The sequence below is a fragment of the Malaya genurostris genome, chromosome 3, assembly GCF_030247185.1.
Source record: "Malaya genurostris strain Urasoe2022 chromosome 3, Malgen_1.1, whole genome shotgun sequence".
NCBI classification, from domain to species: domain Eukaryota; kingdom Metazoa; phylum Arthropoda; class Insecta; order Diptera; family Culicidae; genus Malaya; species Malaya genurostris.
Genome location: NC_080572.1, coordinates 226692406 through 226714299, shown reverse-complemented (window position 1 = coordinate 226714299; position 21894 = coordinate 226692406). Strand labels below are relative to the sequence as shown.

At 36.1% G+C, this 21894-nt stretch overlaps 2 protein-coding genes across 2 annotated transcripts in view; both read left to right on the top strand.

Annotated features, from left to right (window-relative positions):
- Positions 1–6247: 6247 nt before the first annotated feature.
- LOC131438412 (nuclear receptor coactivator 5) lies at positions 6248–8082 on the top strand. Its single transcript, XM_058608426.1, has 2 exons — positions 6248–6872; positions 6933–8082. The coding sequence occupies exons 1-2, from the start codon at positions 6379–6381 to the stop codon at positions 7795–7797; spliced, it is 1359 nt and encodes a 452-aa protein (XP_058464409.1). The 5' UTR covers positions 6248–6378; the 3' UTR covers positions 7798–8082.
- A 10656-nt stretch (positions 8083–18738) lies between these two features.
- The window catches only part of LOC131438410 (uncharacterized), a 90450-nt gene continuing 87294 nt past the window's right edge, over positions 18739–21894 (top strand). Inside the window, exon 1 of the mRNA XM_058608423.1 lies at positions 18739–19734. Within this exon, the coding sequence (XP_058464406.1) occupies positions 19550–19734 (185 nt within the window). The 5' untranslated portion in view covers positions 18739–19549. The remainder of the gene's footprint in view (positions 19735–21894) is intronic.

The window sequence follows — 21894 nt, the reverse complement described above, 5'->3', positions numbered from 1 at the left end:
AAAGGTTTGACAATTATCGATCTTGAAAAAGCACCATAGGGGGGAGTACATGAAATTTCCAAAATCGAAAATTTTTTTTGATGCCAAAACTCTTAAAACTGCATAAAACATCGAAATTTAGTGTCATCTCAAAAAAAAATTTTTTTGAAAAAATCAACTTTCTGGGACTTAGAAAAATTTTCATATTTTTTCTAAGTCCCAAAAAGTCGATTTTTTCAAAAAAATTTTTTTTCGAGATGACACTAAATCTCGACGTTTCATGCAATTCTAAGCTTTTTGGCATCAAAAATTTTTTTTCGATTTCGAAAATTTCATGTACTCCCCCCTATGGTGATTTTTCAAGATATATGAAAATTTCACTAAGTGGACTAAGAAGGCTTTTTGCCTTTCTCTATAGAAAGGTATTTTATTTTAGATTAGCATCACTGTTCTCATACAAATAGGCAACGCAAATGTCAAGCACTAGTTTGGAAAAATGATGCTGACTGTGTGACATAAACACTGAAGCATGCTTTTGTGAACTACTCGAATCAATCTGAATCAATTGGTGTCAAAATTAGTATCCAAAATTATTTAATAAAAGTATTAAACATATTTTCATGAGACTGTTATGAAAGAAGAGAAAGGCATTATCACACCACTAGGTGGATTAAGAAGGGTTTTTTAAGTTGTTATCAATAACAGCATATTGAAAGCTCATTTTGAAAAATAAGGATAATTTGGATGCTTCTGTTGGATTTTTATTAAATTTTTAAATAAGTATTCAAAACACCTGCAAAATTTATGGCAAAATCTCTAGGTAGCATAGGGAAAATATGTAAGTTTTTAAGTTTGCTAATAATTGCCCTTATTTCATCATAATTTGTCTCAGTAAGGTTATCTTGAGACAATACTTGTGTTGTTATGCTTATATTTATGTGAGATCGCAAAAGGGGATCTCACATAAATATAAGCATAAGATCAAAAGGACTCGCAAAATTGGAAGAGTTGAAACTGGTTTCTGAGAACCAGTATAGAATCTTAGAAAGATTTAGAAAATTAATTGATTTGTTCAGTGAATCTATGTTTAATTTTCTTTTAAAGGTCCTCAACTATTCCATAGTAGGATCACAAGAACGTTGATATGGATGTAGATGAAGGTGAATTGAATCAAGTTTGAGCTTTTGGAACTTCAATAAAGTAATTATTTAAATTATTTACGGCTATATCTATATTTCCCAAAACAATTTCAGGGTTTACATTCGATAGTATTCTAGTCGATTAGTTCTAAACTTGTAGAATATATAACTAATTGAACTAATCATTGCTTAATTTGAAACCCTGAATGTTATTGATTGATCTGCTAGAATCAGATCAATTGTAGAAAGATTTCTCATAGAAGATAAATTAGTTAAGCTATTGGAAATAAAACTGGTTTAAAACCAGCGGAGAGTATATCATGAAGAACTCGTACTTTCTGATTATTCTGCGAGCATTTAGAATCCTATTAAAAAAACACATCGATATATTGTGCATTTTAATAGTTATAATTTGATTTATTTGCCCATCAACGCATTGAAATCGTAATTATTGTTTATTGACTAACAGATATATTAGAAAGGTGTTTTAAAAGAGCAAGTCAACGGTTTTGCGAAATCTTAGATATACATATATCCAATGATTTTATATTCAATTCTATCACGTGTAAATTCATCTGAGGGTATCGTTCATTGAACAGATGTGCTTGCAAGCGACATAATTTAAACAGTTTATGTCCATATAACAATTTATTGCCGATAATTTGGCAGAAAGCGGCTCGATATTTTTCTACATTGTATACAAAATTTTGAATCTGGTAGAAGCTGCTACAAGAACTCGCTGTCTCTCAATGCATGAACCGTGCAAAAATTTTTCTACATTTCTTCGCTCCACTTCATACTCTGAGTATTTCACACCCCTAACAAAATATATACAGTCCGGCAATGATCCAAGAGAATCGCAAATTGATAATTATCGCAGGTAATTCGACTTGATGATTCTCATACTAGGTTACAATATACAATATCTCAAAACCCTGATCTGGAGCATTCACAGACATTTTCATAGACACCACTTATACAAAGGTTAATTGTACATAGTTAGAATAAACGGCAATAGTAAAATGATTCTGTCGCAATTATCCACTGCCCGTATATAATATATACGAGAATAAGCGACCGTTTGTTGCTTCAGAGTGAATCCCCACAGCAGCGTGCTAACCCGTGATGCTCAGACAGGTCATCGAGAGAATTTCGCTCTCGCACTGGTGTTTATTCTATGTTATATGAACCATGACGGTGTTTTGTTGCTGAGATGATATCCGTCTCTCTTTGATGGCAATGATTGAATATTGTGAAAAGTTGGTAGAGAGCGTTCTTTGGTACGATAAAAGCCATCCTTGGCCATTCTGCCATTTATAATTTTCCCGCTAATATGAGATTTCCTCTTTTACTTTCGGAAGGAGCGAAGAAAGTTCTGTACAAAATGATTTGAAGTTGCAAGCACAGATTGTTGTTGTTTTTTTCGAGTGGCTAGCGTCCGTTATTGGGATTGTTGTTCCTAATTGATTTATTTTCAATCATATGTATACAAAAAAAAATGATAAAAACAGTCATGTGCACTCGGAAGAAATCGATTACGTGTAGCCAAAACCCCTGAATGACTTGGAAAAGGCTTTATGCTTTTCTTATACGCACATGTTATAATTAATATTTTTTTTTATTCATCGAAATGCCTGGAAAGTAATTGAATCCTCAATTAGCGGGCCTATTACAATGATCCTTCTTGGACATGGGATATCTGTTTAAAGTTTAAACTAAAAATTAATAAAAAACTAAACAGGGGCGGTTTGAGCCTGTTCCAAAAACCGGGAATTTTTATCTAAAAAAACACGGGAAAACCGGGAAAAAACCGGGAAATTGAAATCGGCAATTCACTTGCCACCCTGAAAATTTTTCGAACGACATTTCTTTCGTGGTACCAAAAACAAAATTTTCTTTGAAAATATAAAAAAATACTTAAGGCAGTTTAAGCAAGATTTTCGATTATTAAAATTAAATAATGTCAAGGCTTCTCGAGTGGGCAATTTTTCACAAAATGATCTTTCTTATCGGTACTTGTTCGACTGTACCGAAATCGATAATATTTGAAAAAACTACAAGGATCAGCCCCATGGGGTTGTTCGAGCCATTGATGTGGAACCACGCAACCAAAATTTCAAATGATCGACATTTTCAATTAATCGTTACACTTTTGAATCCGCAAATGACGAGAGCCTGCTTAGATTGATCTTTATTAGGAACCAACACCGAACACGCGAACCCAGAATATAGATTTTATTTGTCGTGATTTAAATTTGTTTTGAAGCCGACGAAATTACATCAATAGCCCAAATGTATGCAATTATATGTTTGTACATGCTTGCGATACAGATATCGATATTTAAGCTTCCTTCGCCAAGCTTGTGTTCAAGTTTTGTCTGCAAGCAGTTATTTTTATAGCGTTTCTCTACCATTACTACCATTCTGCGATTTCGGTTGAAGCTATAAACTTTTTCTCATTATAAGCTTCATATCGTTTTATGGCACTTTTTGTCTTGCGGTCTGGCTACAACCCACCTCTTGCAAGCTACGCGTACGACTGAAACGTTAGCTATAATTTTACTTATATTTATAGCTTCGCGTGCTTCCAACAGCTTCGCTTTTGCATCGATTGACCAATCAGAGCGATGCTTTCCGTATGATATATCGCTTACTCCTTCAAAACCGTCGACTATGACAGGGAAATCCGGTATGCCGGAGATTTTTTGCAGACGAAATTGGACACTGCTAGCTAATAATCAACATTTCAATGATTTACAATTAAAAATACATGGCTATGTACATTCAAATCAATACGTAGAAATATTTCCAATCAAATTGTGACATGATAATAATAATTGATATAATATCGACTGAGCTGTAATTGTTTAAAACCTGACCACATTTCTACGTGTATTTTTCTTGAGTTTCTAATTTGCACCCCTATAAAGAAAACAGAAATGTGTTCCACATTAAAAATCTTAAAAATTACTTGAATCATTTTAAGCAATATAGGCTAGTATAGGTTTTGTAGCAGACACTTTTGACTATTGAAATTAATTAGTGTCGTTGTTTTTCGAGTGGGCACTTTTTCTCAAAATGACTTTTCCTATCGGTGCTTATTCCACGGTACTGAAATCGATCATTTTTTTAAAAATCCTGAAAAATACTTAAAGTAATCTAAGTAACATAGGCTACTATAGGTTTAGTAGAGAAACTTGAGGCCTATCAGAATTGGTTTAATTCGTTTTGATACGAGTGCAACTTTTTGAGAAAACAAATTTTTACTATGGACATATTGAATTTTTACTATGGACTTAGGCAACTATGTGGTTTAGTGAAGGATTTATAGATATATCATAATAAGCTAAGATGGTTAATTTTTTCATATATTATTTTGGAAATTGCTGGTTTTCTTATTGGATCTAGTGCGCAATACTTCTATACTATCATAAAAAAAAATAAGCGCCGGTGTTTGCAACTTGAGATGGTTACTATTATATACTTACTTTTGATTATCGGTTTGAGAGCAAACGAGGAGTTTTCACACTTTAATGAGGAAATATTTTAATGATTTTTGTTATTTTTCTTGTACGCGATATTCTTCTCTTAATTGAGATGTTACTTAAAATATGCTCAAAACTATAATCATACATTGTTTATTTGCTTCTTAAATAGAAAAATGAGAAGTTCTGTAACAATTTTTATGTTCATGCACTTTTCATATACAATGTTTTAAAAATAGTTATCCTGATTTTCGACAATGCTACAAAAGAACATTTTGGTCGGTGAGCTTTAGTCGGTGAGTTCACGTTTTACTGGTTTGCTTTCCTGCTTCCGATACCTGCCACTAGAGTGCCTTTGGTAGATCGATTGTTCTGAGCTTTTTAGTTGGTCGCTATTAAGGTGGCAGTCCGATTTTTCGGAAAAGCTTTTTGGTTGGTGAAAGAGCTTTGGTCGGTGAGAGCTTTAGTCGGTGAGTTCACATAAGCCTTTACTTGCACCGACCGTGTGACAGTGACAAGCACCCATCGCACCCATCAAAACAATGAGTCAATGTATAGTGTAATTTTGATATTTTGAACTAAGTTGCTGAAACTCCTCTAGATACCATCAATAAGATACGCAACCTTTCCGATTATTACTTGTTCATTTCAGTGCAGAGTTCGTCGTATATTGATTGTTCGTTGAATGTCCGCTATATTGTTATCAAGGTGTTGAAGGCACCGATAGTCCGCGATGTCAGCCACGAACAAACTTATGGAAATACGATTCACTGTCAACCCGCTGCATCAGACAGGCTGACTGACAGAACACAATGACAGCTGAATATCAATGTGGAACAGCATGAAAACGAAACACAAACAGGAACACGCTAATTCAGTAACACATGTCCACACAAAGTATAAAAAATGAGTTCGGGTACGAGTAAAAGTTTTTTAGTTTCAATCAGGCATGGGTTTGAAAAAATGCTTATTCGACCATCTCTCTGCCCAGCATCAAAGAAATAAACCATTGATTTTCATCATAAACAATTGATTCACAATTAGATTTATTGGTTACAATACATTTTATTGTATCTTGACAAGATAGTTTTCATTTCCAACCATTCAATATATTGTTTCTGCGATTCTACCATTGAAATTATTGTACACCTGGTGTTTCAAACAATATGCAAATTGTACATTTGATTGTTTTTCGAGAAAGCATGTATGAGAAAATTTTATGATTTAACAACCTATACATTCTATTGTAAAAGAATGTTCACAATTAATTGAATAGTGTATAGCAATACATTAAAATATTTTTCAATGGTCAGAGCAAAATTGTGGAAGGTTTTGTAACAGCAAGTCCTATTGTTTTTCTACAATATTTGTTGGGTATCCTATCAGTTGTCTGTGATTAGAGTATGTAATGACATTCCAAATTTGTATGGAGAATTCATTATTAATGCCGTAATTGAATCGATGCTGGCAGCCATCTGGTGCGCTTGGCTAACAAGGTAGCCAAAACGCCTTGCGGAGGGTTTTGACAGCAATGAAAAGAGCGATTGAAAGAAAAGATCCAAACAACTTAAAGTTAAGTAAAAATTAGTCTAACAATAGGTACTTTTTATTTTCTGTGTACAATTTATCTGGCATCCCTGAACAAGTCTTCGTTTTGTCAAAACTTTGTTTTCCGACATTACTGTTGTTTAATCACCAATAAACGCTTTATATATATTATATCGTGAGGTTATTTAGCAAAACGAAAAACATCACACCTAAGATCAGTAGTAAAAATGATGTCTGTCATGGAACCCGTTAATTCTCGTGTTTACGTTGGTGGCTTGGGTGAACAAGCGACCCGGCAAGACATGGAAGAGCTCTTCAAAGATTACGAACCGTATCAAGATTTGAACTTATTACGGGGATATGGTTTTGTACAATTTCCCTCAGAGGAAGCGGCTCGACTCGCAATTGATGGACTCAATGGCAAGATGATGAATGGAAGAAAATTGACAGTAAAAATTGCACATGACAATCGTGCGAAGAAGGGTCTTTTGCCGAGGGGAGTAGGCGGTCAGGAGATGCCGGGTAATACGATTAGAGATCGATCGCCCATCGATGGGAATCGTTTTGCTGAGGGATACCCTCCTCGGGGCTATCATGGAATGTATCCTGGTATGGAAATGGGTGGATTTCCCGATCCGATGATGAGAGGACATCCACCGGCGCAACCAACACAACCGGAGAGTAACGATTGCGAAATTATTGTAGTGTCCAGAGATTTAACGTAAGTGTTTGATTTTTGGGTGGAAATAAAACAGGTTTACATATTTTTTGTAATTTTTAGAACCTATGCAGAAAACATCGAAGCCAGGTTGAAGCGAAATGGCCTAACTGTAGATCTTCTATTTCCGAACGATGACGTTCCCATTGGCAAAGTTTTATCGAATATTGCTTCTCGTGGGAGCTACTACGCAATATTGATTACGCCGGAAAACGAAGAACGAAACAGCATAACGGTTAATGTTTTGTACGGAATTCCAGCTGAGCATCGCAACATGCCAACTGAAGATGCAATTGTATTCATTTGCAAAGATTTTGAAGATAAGCTTCGATTGGAACAAGAAAAAACATCTAAATACAGAGCTTCAATGATGAGTACAAACAGCAATAATACCCATATGGGATTCAACGCACCACCTCTCCAGGACAAACATCCCGAACCTATACAAAACATGCTAAATCTTCTTGCTTCTAATCGCCAACTGACCGTTCTGCAGTATGATCGACTCATCAAGTACCTGGGTGAACGCAAGCAAATGCAGATCAAATATGAACTCGGGGAGGACTATGATTCTGTCGGTGCCAGCAAACTAATGGAAACTAAATCCAAAGAAGAAAACGAGAAACTTCTGCAACGCAAGATTATGGATATTTTGAACAAACCGTCGATTGTCGCTCCAAAGGCTAAGATTGTGGAACCAGAAGTAGAAACACGAAGCGTTTCCAGTACTTTTTCGTCTTTCGGCGGGCTCACAGTAGCAATGGCAGCTTCTGCTTCTAATGCATCTTCGACATCTGTACCCGCCCCTAAATCGATAAGTAGCAGCGCACTTGATAGCGCTGCACCAAAACTGCTCCATGATCCTAAGGTTCAAAAGGCCCTCGATTCGCTACTGATGTCCGGATTGGGTGGTGGGCTCAAGTTTTAAAGTTCAAAGATATTCGCTGCTAAAACTTAGGAATAATACTATCCCACTTGTGTAAGGTTGATACATGTTTTCTCATAATCGTGAGTCGGTCCAGTGTTCGAATATACTACGACTATTCCACATATCGGTTACGCGGTGTGTGGTCGACACTAACGCATTCGATAGAAATATATCAGTCTATTCGGATAAAACTGAATCTAACGATACGAATAATGATTACATTATATAATAAAAACCTGTTTTTTACGCAAGGTAAATTAAAGTCAGAAACCAAGTGTATTTAAACGATTTTTTTTCTCGACAGCCTGTTTAATCGAAATGCCATGAAGAATTATATGTTTATAGGTTTTAGAGATGCCTTATAATTCAGCATGCAGGTCCTGAATTCTATAACTGAGTTAAGCAAAGGAGTAAAATCATGAAACGGGATTCAGCAATTATATTCTGGTTTAGAAGTCAGGTACAGAGTTCAGATCTTACGTTTAGTTATAGATTCCCGATTTGTTTGTGAATCCTGAAGTTGACATTCTAAATCAGAATTCAGGATTCAAATTCCGAATATAAATTAAGGAACTAAATTCAGCAGTAACAAAATCTAGTCAAGAAACCACTGCCAGAATCCAAAATAAGGATTCAGTCCCAAAGTCTTAGTTTTATTTTCTGAACCTGTAATCTGAAACTAAATTCTGAAGCTGAACACTGAAACCCTGAAGTCTTGAACCGGAAGTTAAGTTCAAAATTCAGGTGGATCAGAATACAGGTTCTGAATTCAGTTTCGGAATTCAGTTATAGAATTTTGTTCGAGAATCCAATTAAAAATTCAGCTTCCGTATCCAGTTCCAGTACTCAGAAGCTGAATGCGATTACTGATAATGTGTTGTTGCTGCTGTTGGAGGAAGTTCTTCACCACGGCGTCTAGTTCCATGTAAAGCACAGGAAGAAATGATGGAAGTTCTTACGTAATTACTTAATTTTATTTACGAGGCTGTAGCTCGAACGAGTTCGGGTTTTCCATACAAAAGCATCACTCGATCGAATCACAGAATGCAAATTTTTACATTCGATCGAAATACAGAAAAGGGGTGAATATCAATATCGTCTGCAAAACCTAGAAGTATAAATCTCACTTTCTGATGGTACCGTTTCTCTGCATGCCGGATCTTCATATCATCCCTTCCCGCTTGCATGTGTCTAGCAGATTTTCTCTCAGACGTCTGCCAGAAGTTTTTGCCGGAATGCTGGCAGAATTCCGGCAAGAGTCTGGTAACAATGCAACTGTCGTTCCCGCCAGAGAATTTCGCCTAGCGGTTATTGTTGCTTCTGTTTCTGTCGGATTTTTGCCATAGAAGACTGGCAGGGCCGTTTTGAATCGGTTCTTCATTTTCAGCGCTTTTGGTTTTACTTTTTTCATTTGAAGCGCAATAACATAGTACCCATTTGCACGCGGTGGGCAGATTTCCCCCCAGACGGCTGGCTATGTCTGCCAGCCATTTTTGCCGAAATTCTGCCGGCAAAAAACTGGCAACAATGCAACAACCGTTTACGGTAGAGAATCTCGCCTAGCGGTTATTAACGGTTCTTTTTCTGTCGGATTCTTGCCATATAAGATTGGCAGAACCGTTTTGAATCGGTTTTACATTTTTAGCGTCTTGGTTCTATTTTTTCAATAAAAAGTACATATGAATGCAATAAGTTATTGCCCTTCATTGCTTTCTCACTACCAAACATACCCATAATTTAATCTTATTTATCTCGTCTCAAGATTCGTTTCTTATATGTACATGCGGGATTGACGAATATCAAATGAAGTCGAATAAAAAAATAAAAAAGAAGGAGAAGGAAAATAAACAAGACACGTACGGCGAGATAATGACGCAATTTCGCCTGGACAATCTTGACAGCAGCCGGAATGCAGCCAGCCTTCTGACGGTTGCCAGAATTCCTCACAAGCGGGTATTTGCACTACCAAACATGATATGCAAAGCTTCATTTCTGAATATACCAATATCTTAAATTGCGTTACCGGGTCTCACGTCTTGCGTTACCGGGTCTCCGGACTCGTCTTCATTTTTGGATGTACATGCAGGATTGACGAATAGATTGAAGTTGAACAGAAAAAAAGGAAGAGTGATCTTGCAAGACGTGGCGTAGTGAGAGAATGACACAATATGGCTTGCACAATTTTGACAGCTGCTGCCGGAATCTTGCCAGGTTTCTGTCGTGTGCCAGAATTTCTCACAAGCGGGTTTGAGCGCTATATTGAACAGCAAGTTAGAAAACGTATCACCCTGCTTTAATGTTTGTTTTCCCCGGAATTCATCAAAGATTTGTTGCAAGGCCCTTCTGGATACTGCCCTTCTCGTTGATAGTTCTTCTCGAAAACCCCATTGGTATTCTCCGATAAACAGAACTGTCTGCAGCTTTTACATTCAAGTCCGTAGCCCTTCTTGTAAATAGTGCATATAGAACCAGCCAATGCAAACAGTCTTATCTAATTCCGTGTAATGCAGACCTTTAAGTTCTACATGCTACATGCTACTGTAAAGCTGATATAAAATTACAAAATACTAACTATTTACCTGTAATAATGCGATGAATTATTGCTTGGTTTGTTACTATAAAATACAACGTACAAATGTTAAAAAAGAGAGACCGGAAACAGCTTTTTGAATACTAACTGGCATATGAAGCTTGCTAACATTACATACAACAACCTTCATCGGCTCTTACGTAGGTTGCATCGTCTTCTTCTTCTTCTTTTCTTTTCTAGTTGGCGTCACCTCACTTGAGATGACGCCGATTTGATGGCACAGCAACTAAGGCTATATTGCCAGTTAATTATTCACAGCAAAAAAGTTGTAATAATCCTCGATGTAATTTCTACTAATGTGCTTGAAATAAAGACGTAATCGTTAATTGGATACAATATTGCGTTTTTTCATAAGTGATAATACCCTAATCTTCTATTATTACAACAAAACAACGTACTGAATTTATAAACATCAAATTGATTGAATCTTGTATGCAAAATGACATAATATCACAATCGAAGTTATGTAGTAAACAATTTTCATCAAATAATGTAATATAAAGTATTAGAACGTTGATATAATTCTGTTCGCGTAAAATTCTGTCCTATGAAATGCATGTTATTACACGCTTGAATTTATTAACACGTTGAAATTAATGCACACCTATACTTCCCTTAAAATTGTGTGATATTACACTCTTTCGCGCATTAATAAATTAAAGTGTTTTTTTCCCCAGTGCAATGCTGTTATTGTCAAACTTTGTTGGCCATTCCTGAGCTAAGATCTAAGTTCGTAAGTTCGGGGAAAACTTACAAGATTTTTCCGTTTTCTGGGTAGTAATATGAAATATTTTGTAATGAAGAATATCATTAACGCTATAACTGCCACGGATTTAATGTTCAAAAAATTATTCAAACTAATTTTCCCTTATATAACCTCTATTTCCAGCGCCGGTACCAGAGTTCGATGTTTTTCTTTCAATCAATCCGTCAGAATATTGCATTTATGCTCGAAAATGTAAAACCAGAGCAATCTACGCCACCAGTACTTTTCAATGAAAAACTGCATTAGTAATGCATTTAAAAGAATGCAAGTTACGAGTGTCCACTTGTAGCTGAGCTCTCAACCCACTGCAGTTGATAGCAGTAAAGTTCGAAACTGAGATTTTTTCGGTTACAAAATAAATGTTAAATCAAATGAAAATCTGTAGTTGAAACAAAAAATAATCCTACCTTATATGTTTAGTTTTCATATAAAATCCCACATTTTATGTTTTTGTAAATGTTTAAAATAGGTTCATAATATACCTACACACTTAAAACCATTTCTTGAGCTCGGCATAATAAAATGCCGAAATTGATCAGCAACACGTAAATTTGCTGACTGCTCAGTAATCAATACGCATGTTTCTGAACTTCGTTAAATGCATTCACTGATATTTCGGTAAAATGCTTCACTTTGCCGAAATTTGGCATAAATGCTTGCTGAATTTATCAGTAAACAACAGATATGCCGACATCAGCAGAGACGTTTGCCGAGATTTCGGAATATGCGCTAGCTGTTGCCGAGATTCAGCACGACAGCTGTCATTTATTGCCGCGTTACATTTTCGCTTCGCATTGTGCGATTATTTTCTGATGAAATTCTCGAGTGAAAAAATGGATCACATGCAAATAAAAATATTGAATAAATATAGTGACATGTTTCGCTTTTCTAAAAAGCGACTTTATCAGAGCACTCGCGATTATAAGGGAAAAACATCCAACACGGGGCTCAAGGCGTCCTCGAGACAAAACTTTGGGGGATATGCGAAAAAATAACCCAATGCATGGAATAATTCAATAGATCAAAGTAAGTTTATTTTTTGAACAATACCGTATATGCATCATTAAATATTGAACATTTTTGTAAGCCAAAAATCAATATATATTTTTATTTTCATATTTCCAGCTCGACTCAAGGTTGTCGCATCTGGAAACGCCGCTGTTTTTTATGCTACATGTTTTCAGGTAGAGGCTTTAAGCACTACTGGCAACAAATTCATAAGCCTCCTTTTAGTGTTAATAAAATGAATTTTTGATCCTCAATGGCGTGTTTATAATGTTGAGAAATTACAAACAAAATTAATTGACTAGATTTTTAATCACTGATGATTCTGTAATTATTTTTTCATTTTTTCGTTTTATTGGATTGCCGAATATTCAGTGAACGTTTCACTGAGCAAACAGTAAATCTTATGCTGACGATTTCGGCAATATTTGACGTTTGTCAAATTTGAGGGTGCCGAGACGCTCAGTAATTTTATTTTTGCCGAGATGATTGCTGATTACTCGGCTGTGCGAATCTCGGCATTTTTTTGCCGAGACTCAGCTAAAAAATTTAAGTGTGTATATTCACGAAATACATCGTTTGCAATTACGTTGTTTTTAATCACATTGTTTGTGGTCACATCGATTGCCGTCACGCAATTTTTCATTACGTCGTGCTACATTGCAATAAGTACAGTACATCTCCTTAATCACATCAATACTCATACGTCGTTTCAATAAGGCTCATGGGTGTGCTATATTACAACAATCTACTTAAACAATGATGTGCAGCGATTTTGAGGTGATATCACAATTTATTTTTTTCTGTGTTGTTTATAGTCCAATGGACTTAATTCTTTTCACTGGACTACAAGTGAAAATCTCGCTGTGTGGCTGCGTCGAATCGTCAAAGTACGGATAAAAATCCTTTCTTTCTTGCGAAATACTCGAATTTTCTCCGGACTAACACGATGCAACGTGCTCACCCATTGAGAGTTTCACCGGAAGTCCAGGTTGCATCGTCCATAGGTATAATCACCCAACCAGAGCTGCAAATAGTCCAAACCACTTGTGAATGTGTTTGTGTGGCTATTTTCAGTTGTGTGGTGATTGCTAGTGTGAGTCTGTCGAAATAACCCAGTAAATTATGTCGAGCTGCATCGTGCCAATTATTGAAGACATAAATGCAATAAAAAATACTGCAATGCCAAGAGAACAGTTGAGAAAGGCATAAAACCGTTTATGAAACTCTATAACACGTAATGGAGCTGTCTTTTACTTGGTTCATAAGTTCATAGCTTACCAAACTCTATATGCATTTTCCGCAGTGTATGATTACGAGTCAAAAATGCTTTTACCTCAGTTTAAGATTGAACCCACAACAAACCTTGACTTCGGAGCGCACACATTCCAATTTCGTATATGAATAGATCTGTGCACTCTGTATCGGTGTGAGTAACAGAGACGTCAAATTGCTCAATTGTCAGTCATGTCAAATGACCATGACAGACTGACTAAAATCATCGTCAACTGTAATTGGTACGGTCAAAGTGGCTGTCAAATGAGATACTCGATAGTTCTATGACCAAGTAGAAGTATACTCAGTCAAAGGCAGGCGACTTTTTTGTTTGTCTCTCTCATTCTCCTATTCCCTGTTGAAGTAAAAAAAATCAATGAGAGTATAAATTGATAAAATTCATTGCTCTTTGCAAAAAATCATAGGACTTCGGAGTTTATTCGTGTAAATGAATATAATTCAATGTTTATGCTGTTTGATTAATATTTAGTCACATCGTAATCAAGCAGTGACAGGAGAAATACAGATAACATCAATCGCATCGGCAATCAATGAGCGTCCTGGTGAATGTAATATCAAGAGAATTTAAGTTATGACAGATCGGCACTCATTCAATATATGATGATTGGTAGAACCTGGTTGGCAGCAGTCCAGTGACATAAGCTTTCCAATCTTCGTCGTGCAAAGTTGCTAGTTGATAGTGACATTTAGCAGCTCTGCACCCAACAAATTTGAGCAGAAGATTGTAAAACAGACGGCTATAATGAGAGCTGCTGATACAATGGCTCTATAGTGGCTTTTAAACGAGCTTAAGATTGTTGAAATCGGTCTCGCCATTGCCGATAAAATTTATCGGGTACAGATAAGTGCGGATTGTAGGTTATGTCACTTATACCTTCATACCTTCGAAACCGAAAGTGTCCGTCATTTGAACTCCGAACCTGAACAACAGCTCTATAGCCAATTCTTTTAAAACAAATATTTTTATCCGGTTCTTGCATTCAATGTTTTTGCCATTCTCTATACAAAGGTAATAGTATTGCCGAAAAACCCGACTTACGAACGAAGCCCCGGTGACCCATAGTGTTATATACCGACGACTATATACCATTCCCAAGTAGCACACGTCTTCGAAAATTCCTAATCGATTTTAACAAACTAAGAAGCAAATAAAAGGCATTGAAATTCATTAAAAAGTCCCCGAAAAGTTGATCCAGATCCGACTTCCGGCTCCGGTATTACAGTGCGATTAGTGAAAGTTTTCAATTTCATAAGTGTTTTTTCACATGCGAAGGCGAAAATTTTTATAAAACTTACTTCTAAATTCATCTAGTTGGCAGATCTTGTTAGTTAGTGGATACATAAAACTAGTTTGAGACTACTAGTCCTCGGTGTCCACTTCCGAAAGCACCGATAATAGTGAAGAAAAGCTCCAGAAACGGAACTCACTTCGATTTCTCAGCGACTTTTAAACCAATTTTCAGGAATCATAATTCAAATTAATGCTCTCATTGTATTAAAATATACTATACAATTTCATCCAGATCCGACTTCCGGCTTTGATCCGTTCGCAGCGTGCTTTGTTCAATTTTGTATAGCGTGCAGGGTTGCCACATTTAAATCTTTATTTTTCAGGTGAAAAATTTTTAATTTGTAAATATTTTATTCAATTTTGTACCTACTTGTTAGTATTATCAAAAAATCATGACAACGATGCTTACGATGATAACGATGCAGTACACTTATTGCCTTTCTCATATAGAAAGTTTATGCAATCAGTTGAAAAATTTACTAGTGAAAATTGGCTCGGAGGGTTAAGTGTTCTATACCATTCGACACAGTTCATCGAACTAAATAATGTCTGTGTGTGTATGTATGGGTGTGAGAAATCATTTACTGGTCATAATGAAAGCCATTTGCATATGTTCAGGGTTATTACGGTCGCGCTGATTTTGTGGTTTTCGTGGATTTAGCGCGGTTTCTGCTAAGATTTTGATGCTATGGCGCGGATTTCGCGCGAATTTCAAAAAATATCATTCTACATTGGTGAATCATTTGTTCGAATTAAATTTTTCTTTACAAATTTTTGAAACTTGTGAGTTTTATGAAACCCAAAAAATTAAAGATGGGCGAACGTTTCAGCAATTGGTCGAGCTGGTGAATTTGGTGAATTTACTAGAAGGCGGCTCTAGCAAATGTTTTCTTCAATGGACAAAATTTGAATTTTATGATCTTCGAACTCGAGTGTTACAAATTGCTATTTCAACAGAGCTGTTACCAGGAATTACAAAAACTTCTCGATATAAGTGATTGCGTTTTTCCATTTAAATGCGGAAATCGAAAGAAGATTTTCGCACTCATGGATATTGATGTCTGATGGAAGTTTCAGTGAAAACGCGTTAAATAATGCAAAGGACGTAATAAATGGAATGCTATTTTTCAATAATATGGTCACAAATTTTGTGTATGACAAACATTGCATTCTTAAAGCAAAATTTGCACGACAGGCTTACGAAGCGAAGTTGAACAAGAGAAGAAACCAAGAAGTTATGTGATTTCATCCGTGGTGATAAGAAATTGTTCAAATAGTTTGTTGATTCCACTATCCAACATTTTCAATTGTTCCTTGCGTTCTGGAATATTTCCTGAAATATGGAAGAAATACTATTTGAGCAAAGATATAGTACCCAACTACCGTGGAATTGCTGCTTTATGCGCTGTATCGAAGCTGTTTGAAATTATAGTTTTGGATTTTATAACACATAGTTGCTCTGACTACATATCTGAGACTCAGCATGGATTCATGCCAAAGCGTTCAACTTCCACAAACTTAGATTTACACTTCCTTCAACATACGTTCTTTACAAGCACGACTACAAGTAGATTTTATACACATCGATTTTGCTGCTGCGTTCGACAAAATCAATCATCACATAACGATCTCCAAGTTAAGTAGACTGGGATTAAATAGATCATTTTTGAATTGGCTTCGATCATATATAACTGGTAATGAAATGATAGTAAAAATAGGAGCCTGTACAACCTCACCATTTGCTGTTACCTGTCGAGTTCTTCAAGGAAGTCACCTTGGACCGTTTATAATTTTATTATATCTCAACGATCTAAATTCTTCGATTAAGTGTATAAAACTATCGTTCGTCGATGACTTTCATATTTTAAATGGGTTTTAAATGCTCCGTCATCTCTTTTAGTAGTAAAAAGTCAACGAATTGAAGCGATTCAACGCTTATTGTCCGATTAGCTCTCCGACGTCTTCCATGGAGAAATCCTTTAAAATTTTAAACCGAGTCACCATGACCGCTGCAAGCTGATTGGTCTCGATTTATTATCTGTCCATCGCGATGTTTGTTTTGTGGCAGACCTACTTCAGTCGTTAATCGATTGCTCCGAGCTATTGCAATATTTACAATTAGACATTCGACGTAGTAATCTTTGATCCTATTTTTTCTTCAGATTCCCTATGTTAGAACTAATTATGGATATAACGAGACCATTGCTAGCATGTGCCGCATATCAATTCTTTCGGCTTTCATTTATCACGTAATATCATCAAGAAATCGTTTCTTATGTTACTGTATCATTAGATTTAGTTACTGTAGAAGCACTAGATTTAAGTGTATCATTTGGATGATTTTAATCTATTGATGCAAAAAATGAGGAGGTTTTATGCCTGCTGGAGAACAAGTTCGACAGAAACTAACACCAGTGGGTTTTTCCCTGATCAAAATAAAAGAATAAAAGATGAGGAGGAAAAGAAAGACATTTAGATTCAAATCTGACAACAGGAGAAGGCGCTATTATAATTGAAACTGAAATTAAAAAGATCATCCAGAAATGGAAATGCTTTCCGAGCAAGAAAATGTTGTAGCAAAAAAAAATCTCTTCGATGAAATCTGTTTGACTTCTTTCAAAATCACAATTGTAAGCATTTTTAGTTCTACTGTTACATTTTCCGTACATCAGAGAGTATTAATTAACTAAGGACATCGAAAAAGACAGAGAATAAAAATGAATTTATTTATTGTTTTCATATGACAAACTTATGCAGATTTTTAAATTATAATAAAATTAATTTTCAAGTTCTGCGGAAAGTTTCACCTGTATAAAAATAGTTGTATAACGCTTCGCTCACGCGTTTTAGTTTTAAACTTTGCGTGGATTTCGCGCGTTTCAGTTTTCGACTTTGCGCGGATTTCGCGCGTTTTGATTTTGAAATTTTTTGTAACAACCCTGTAAATTTTGTGAAACATACACTGCTGTGGTAATGCATCCAAACATTCTTTATGATAGAGGAAATATGCATATGTAATTATCAAAAAAATCTAAGTTTGTTCCGCATAAATAACTGCAAAGATGCTACAGAACTTATCTACAGGATCAATAGCTCCATTATATTTATCAAACTTTTGTTTGCGTGCCTGCACCTCCCTATATTTATTTCTCAAAGAATGGTATTGTTTGATTGAAAAAAAAATTGATCTCACTATAACAAATTTTTCAATCTTTTTTTCTGACAAATCATTTTAATGATCGAATGCATCAAAATTATCAATTCTTGAACAAAAAATGAAAATTGTCATTTTTTCGGAGCGATTTTACGAGTTCTGACTCATAGAAGAATCATAACGATTCGAAAAGTGAAGAAACAATCAATCAACTGACTAGAACGACTGTTTCGAAAATCATTTACTATGCTTAGTCTAGCGAAAGTTTTAGAAAAGTCTTTAGCCTTCGCGGTCCATGAACTTTATCGAAAGGGATTGCCAGCTGAAGATTGAACCTGTTTGAAAAATTCATTCCACTATCACAGAGTATTTATTACTCGGACCTAACACCACGAACGACCTATGGCTAATTGTAAATTTGATGATCAATCACATCCCATAACGTAACGGCAGTGCAACGGAGAAAAAATCACCAGAGGAAACGAATAGCGCTTGCAAAAATGCAAACAGTGTCATTCAAACGATAAACCATCTGTAACAACAAAACGTGCGTGGTCGTACACCTACCAACATTGAAATACCTTCCCCGAGGTGGGTTTGTGTATATTTACATCCGTGCGATTGTTGTGAAGCTGCTGAGCTGCTGGAAGAGCAACCGCGCACCACCTGATGACCCGCCCGCCAAACGTGCTCGTTTAAGTCCCACTGTGCTCTTGGAACGCTCCGGAGTCAAACGAAGTCAACAGTCTCAGCACCAGAAACAGAAACAGACGGAGAGAATCGCAGAGAGTCAGCCCATGTGAGACGACGTATGTATGACGACGGTGCAAAACCAACAACCAAACCGGCCAAGCCCACACGAACCGCGGCGGACAACATTGTCGAGAGGGCAAAATACAACACACAAAACAGCGCTCCCTACGTACAGTGACGGAACGGAAAACTTTGGTCCCAGCTCAACCAGCACCACAGCTCTGAAGTCAGTCAGTCAGTCAGTCGCTAATGCGCCGTTGAACCGCGATCATCGATACCGGGAGAAACGTCGCCGGTGGGGGTCCGATCCGATCATCGTTAGGCACATCTCGGTGGAATAGAAGCGGTGTGCGCGTTATCAGCTGATACGCACCGCGGGGTGTTAACATCTCTACTAATGTGTTTAAGGTGAAACAAATGAGACGTCGTTAGTGGGATTTTACAAATGCATGGTAGTTTGTCAATTGTTGTGTGAAGTGCCGCACAAGAAGTGCTCGGAATGCTACTCGTGATGGAGCCAACTTTCGAATGGTAGTTAGTCTAGGGTAGCGAAATAGTGACAAGGAGGGAATGGTTCTCTCGGTGGTTTGTTGATTACAGTTCGTGATATGCTAATGTTAAACCGTTACCACCGGCCAGGGAAAGTAATGAAATGCAATTCATGCTATATCAGTTCCAATGTTTAGCTATGTAATGTGTGCCGAAAATAGTGAGTTAAATGAAAAAGTGAAATATAACAGCAAATGTTAAGATACTTAGTATGAAAATGGAAGATAAAAATTTACTTTCGAATTAGCACGTAAATCGTTCGCAACAATCACACCATCCTTAACATCATTATTTGTTCGAGTGAGCGAGTGATTTGGATTGCGTGGGTGGAGGAGGAGGCGTTGATTGATGGATACCTCCACCACCACCACTAGCATAGGAAAGCAAGATATGGCCATCGCGGATCGACTGCACCGGGAGAACCGGTCTACGGTGTACCAAAAATTAACTCCTCCGCAGAGATCGGCATCGGATCACGGTGCAGTTCAACCACGAAGAGACAGTTTCATCGTCTGTCTGGGACATCAGTCAAGGTGGGTTGTACTTTTTGCTTTGTTGCACTAACAGGCAGTAGTACTTAACACACAATTCAAATTATTGAAATTACCGCTAACGGTTGTGCAAGATTGCACTGATGATCTATTATGAAAATTGAAATTTCAAAACAAGCAAATAAAGTTGTGATTTATTCGGTTTGTTTAAGTGCTTAAATAATTCAAAATCAACCCAAGAATTTTTAGATTTAGATCGTGATTCATGTAGGGTAAAGTGTTATAATATGTTCCCCCTAAAAAAAACATTGAGATATTTCCAAATGTACTGATATATTTTCTTCGAGGAAGTAGGTATTTCTTTGCAATACACCTGAGGAACATAATTTTCAATGCTCCCGGTAGAAGTGATGAGAATTGATTGATACAAACACATTTTCCAAAACGACCACATTCTCAGTTTTTTTTTTGCTTGCCGTAGGCAGAATGCCTCAGCAACCGTATAAAATGTCTCACAACAAATCAGTGGTATGCCCCACAACAATGATTCAAAATATGCCCCTTGAAATGTCGGTATAGAAGAAAAGCAGATAGAGAAGATATTCTTTGCATCAGAAATCACTTGCATAATCAATTATGTACAATTGGAAACCAACATATTTGATCCCCCTAACGCCAAATTTTGTTTTAATAATTGTTATAAATCTTCAAAACAATATTTTTTATCGAAACATACTGTTAAATCGAAGACGTCCGTAGAGTGACTGTAGTGAGAAAATTCGTATATTAAATAAAATGGCTTTGTTTCTCTGGAATTTTATACTGTAAATAGAGACATTAACACTGCTAAAAGTTAATTACTAAGTAGCAACCGACCATTAGACGTTTTATGCAGTAAAAATGCTTGTTTAGTCGAAGCAAAATCTTACATCGAAAAGCTGCCTAATTATATTTTCAGTTTTTCCATATTTTCCAGCGCACGACAACTGCAAAACTTGCATAGCAGAAAGATCTTACGAAAAGATAGTGTTGATGATAAAACTTTTGCTTAGAAAAGTCTTGAATAATATAAATAGGAAGGGGGACGCTTTATAACACTTTTCCCTACATGTGTCGTAACCATGACAACGTTTGTTTATATTTGAGAAAAATATCAAGTTACAGTGCAAACTACATTGAGCGATTTGGCTGTATATTCAGTGATTCTTAAAATAAAGAATTAATATTCCATAGAATTATTACTTAGAATTTGTTTAGTTTGTATTGTATCATTCCACGAAGTATTAAAGTCAATTGAAGCAAGTAATCATTATGTGCTGAAGGTAAACATATGTTTGTTTGCTTCTTTTCTAACTTTTATTGTTTCCATGGCATTTTGCCGAAGTTAATCGACGCTTGTTAACGAAGAGCCAATAAAATTACATTATTACTGAGCCTACTGGTTCACGATCACTGACCCAACATTTTTCAATGGATCGTATGAGACATCGTAATCTTGGGTTTATCTTTGATTGTGCTTCGTTATAGACGTGCAATTGCACTAGCGCCATATCACAAAACATACAAAACTTCATCCATACACACATGATACTGAGGTTGGTACAGAGCACATAATTTTTTATTCATTTGTCATTTATTTGTTCTTTGTACTTTCCAATAGTAAAACATTTCAAGAATATTTTGTCAAATTTTCAAGCCTATCGGAACAAAACTCTGGAAGTTATCAGACTTTATCTATTTTATCTCATACTACGAAAAGGTAGGGGCTCGGCGACCAGACCCAAGAGTTCTGCTTTGATTGACTTGAAAATTTGACAAAACATTTTTGATGTGTTTTTTATAACAAAATGCGAAAAAAAAATATGATTTTACGAAAATGTCAGACCCTACGCGCCCCCTTCGATTTTATAGACAATAAACTTTGAACGTCTTTTTCCTAGAAAGCAGGTTTTGAAAGTCCGTGTCCATCGTAATTCAACAACTATTTCACCAGTTTTTTTTTCAAATTTTGCACACACTTTCTATATTCAAACAACTAGACACCAACGTTCTCCCATATGTTTTTTTTTTTTTTTTTTTTTTTTATTTTTTTTTTTTTTATTTTTTTTTTTTTTTAATAACTATTTATTGGAATATGAGTTAAAATTAAATTATTAAGATTTAAATTGGGTGTTCAGCCACAAGTGGTGACTTTTCAGCCCT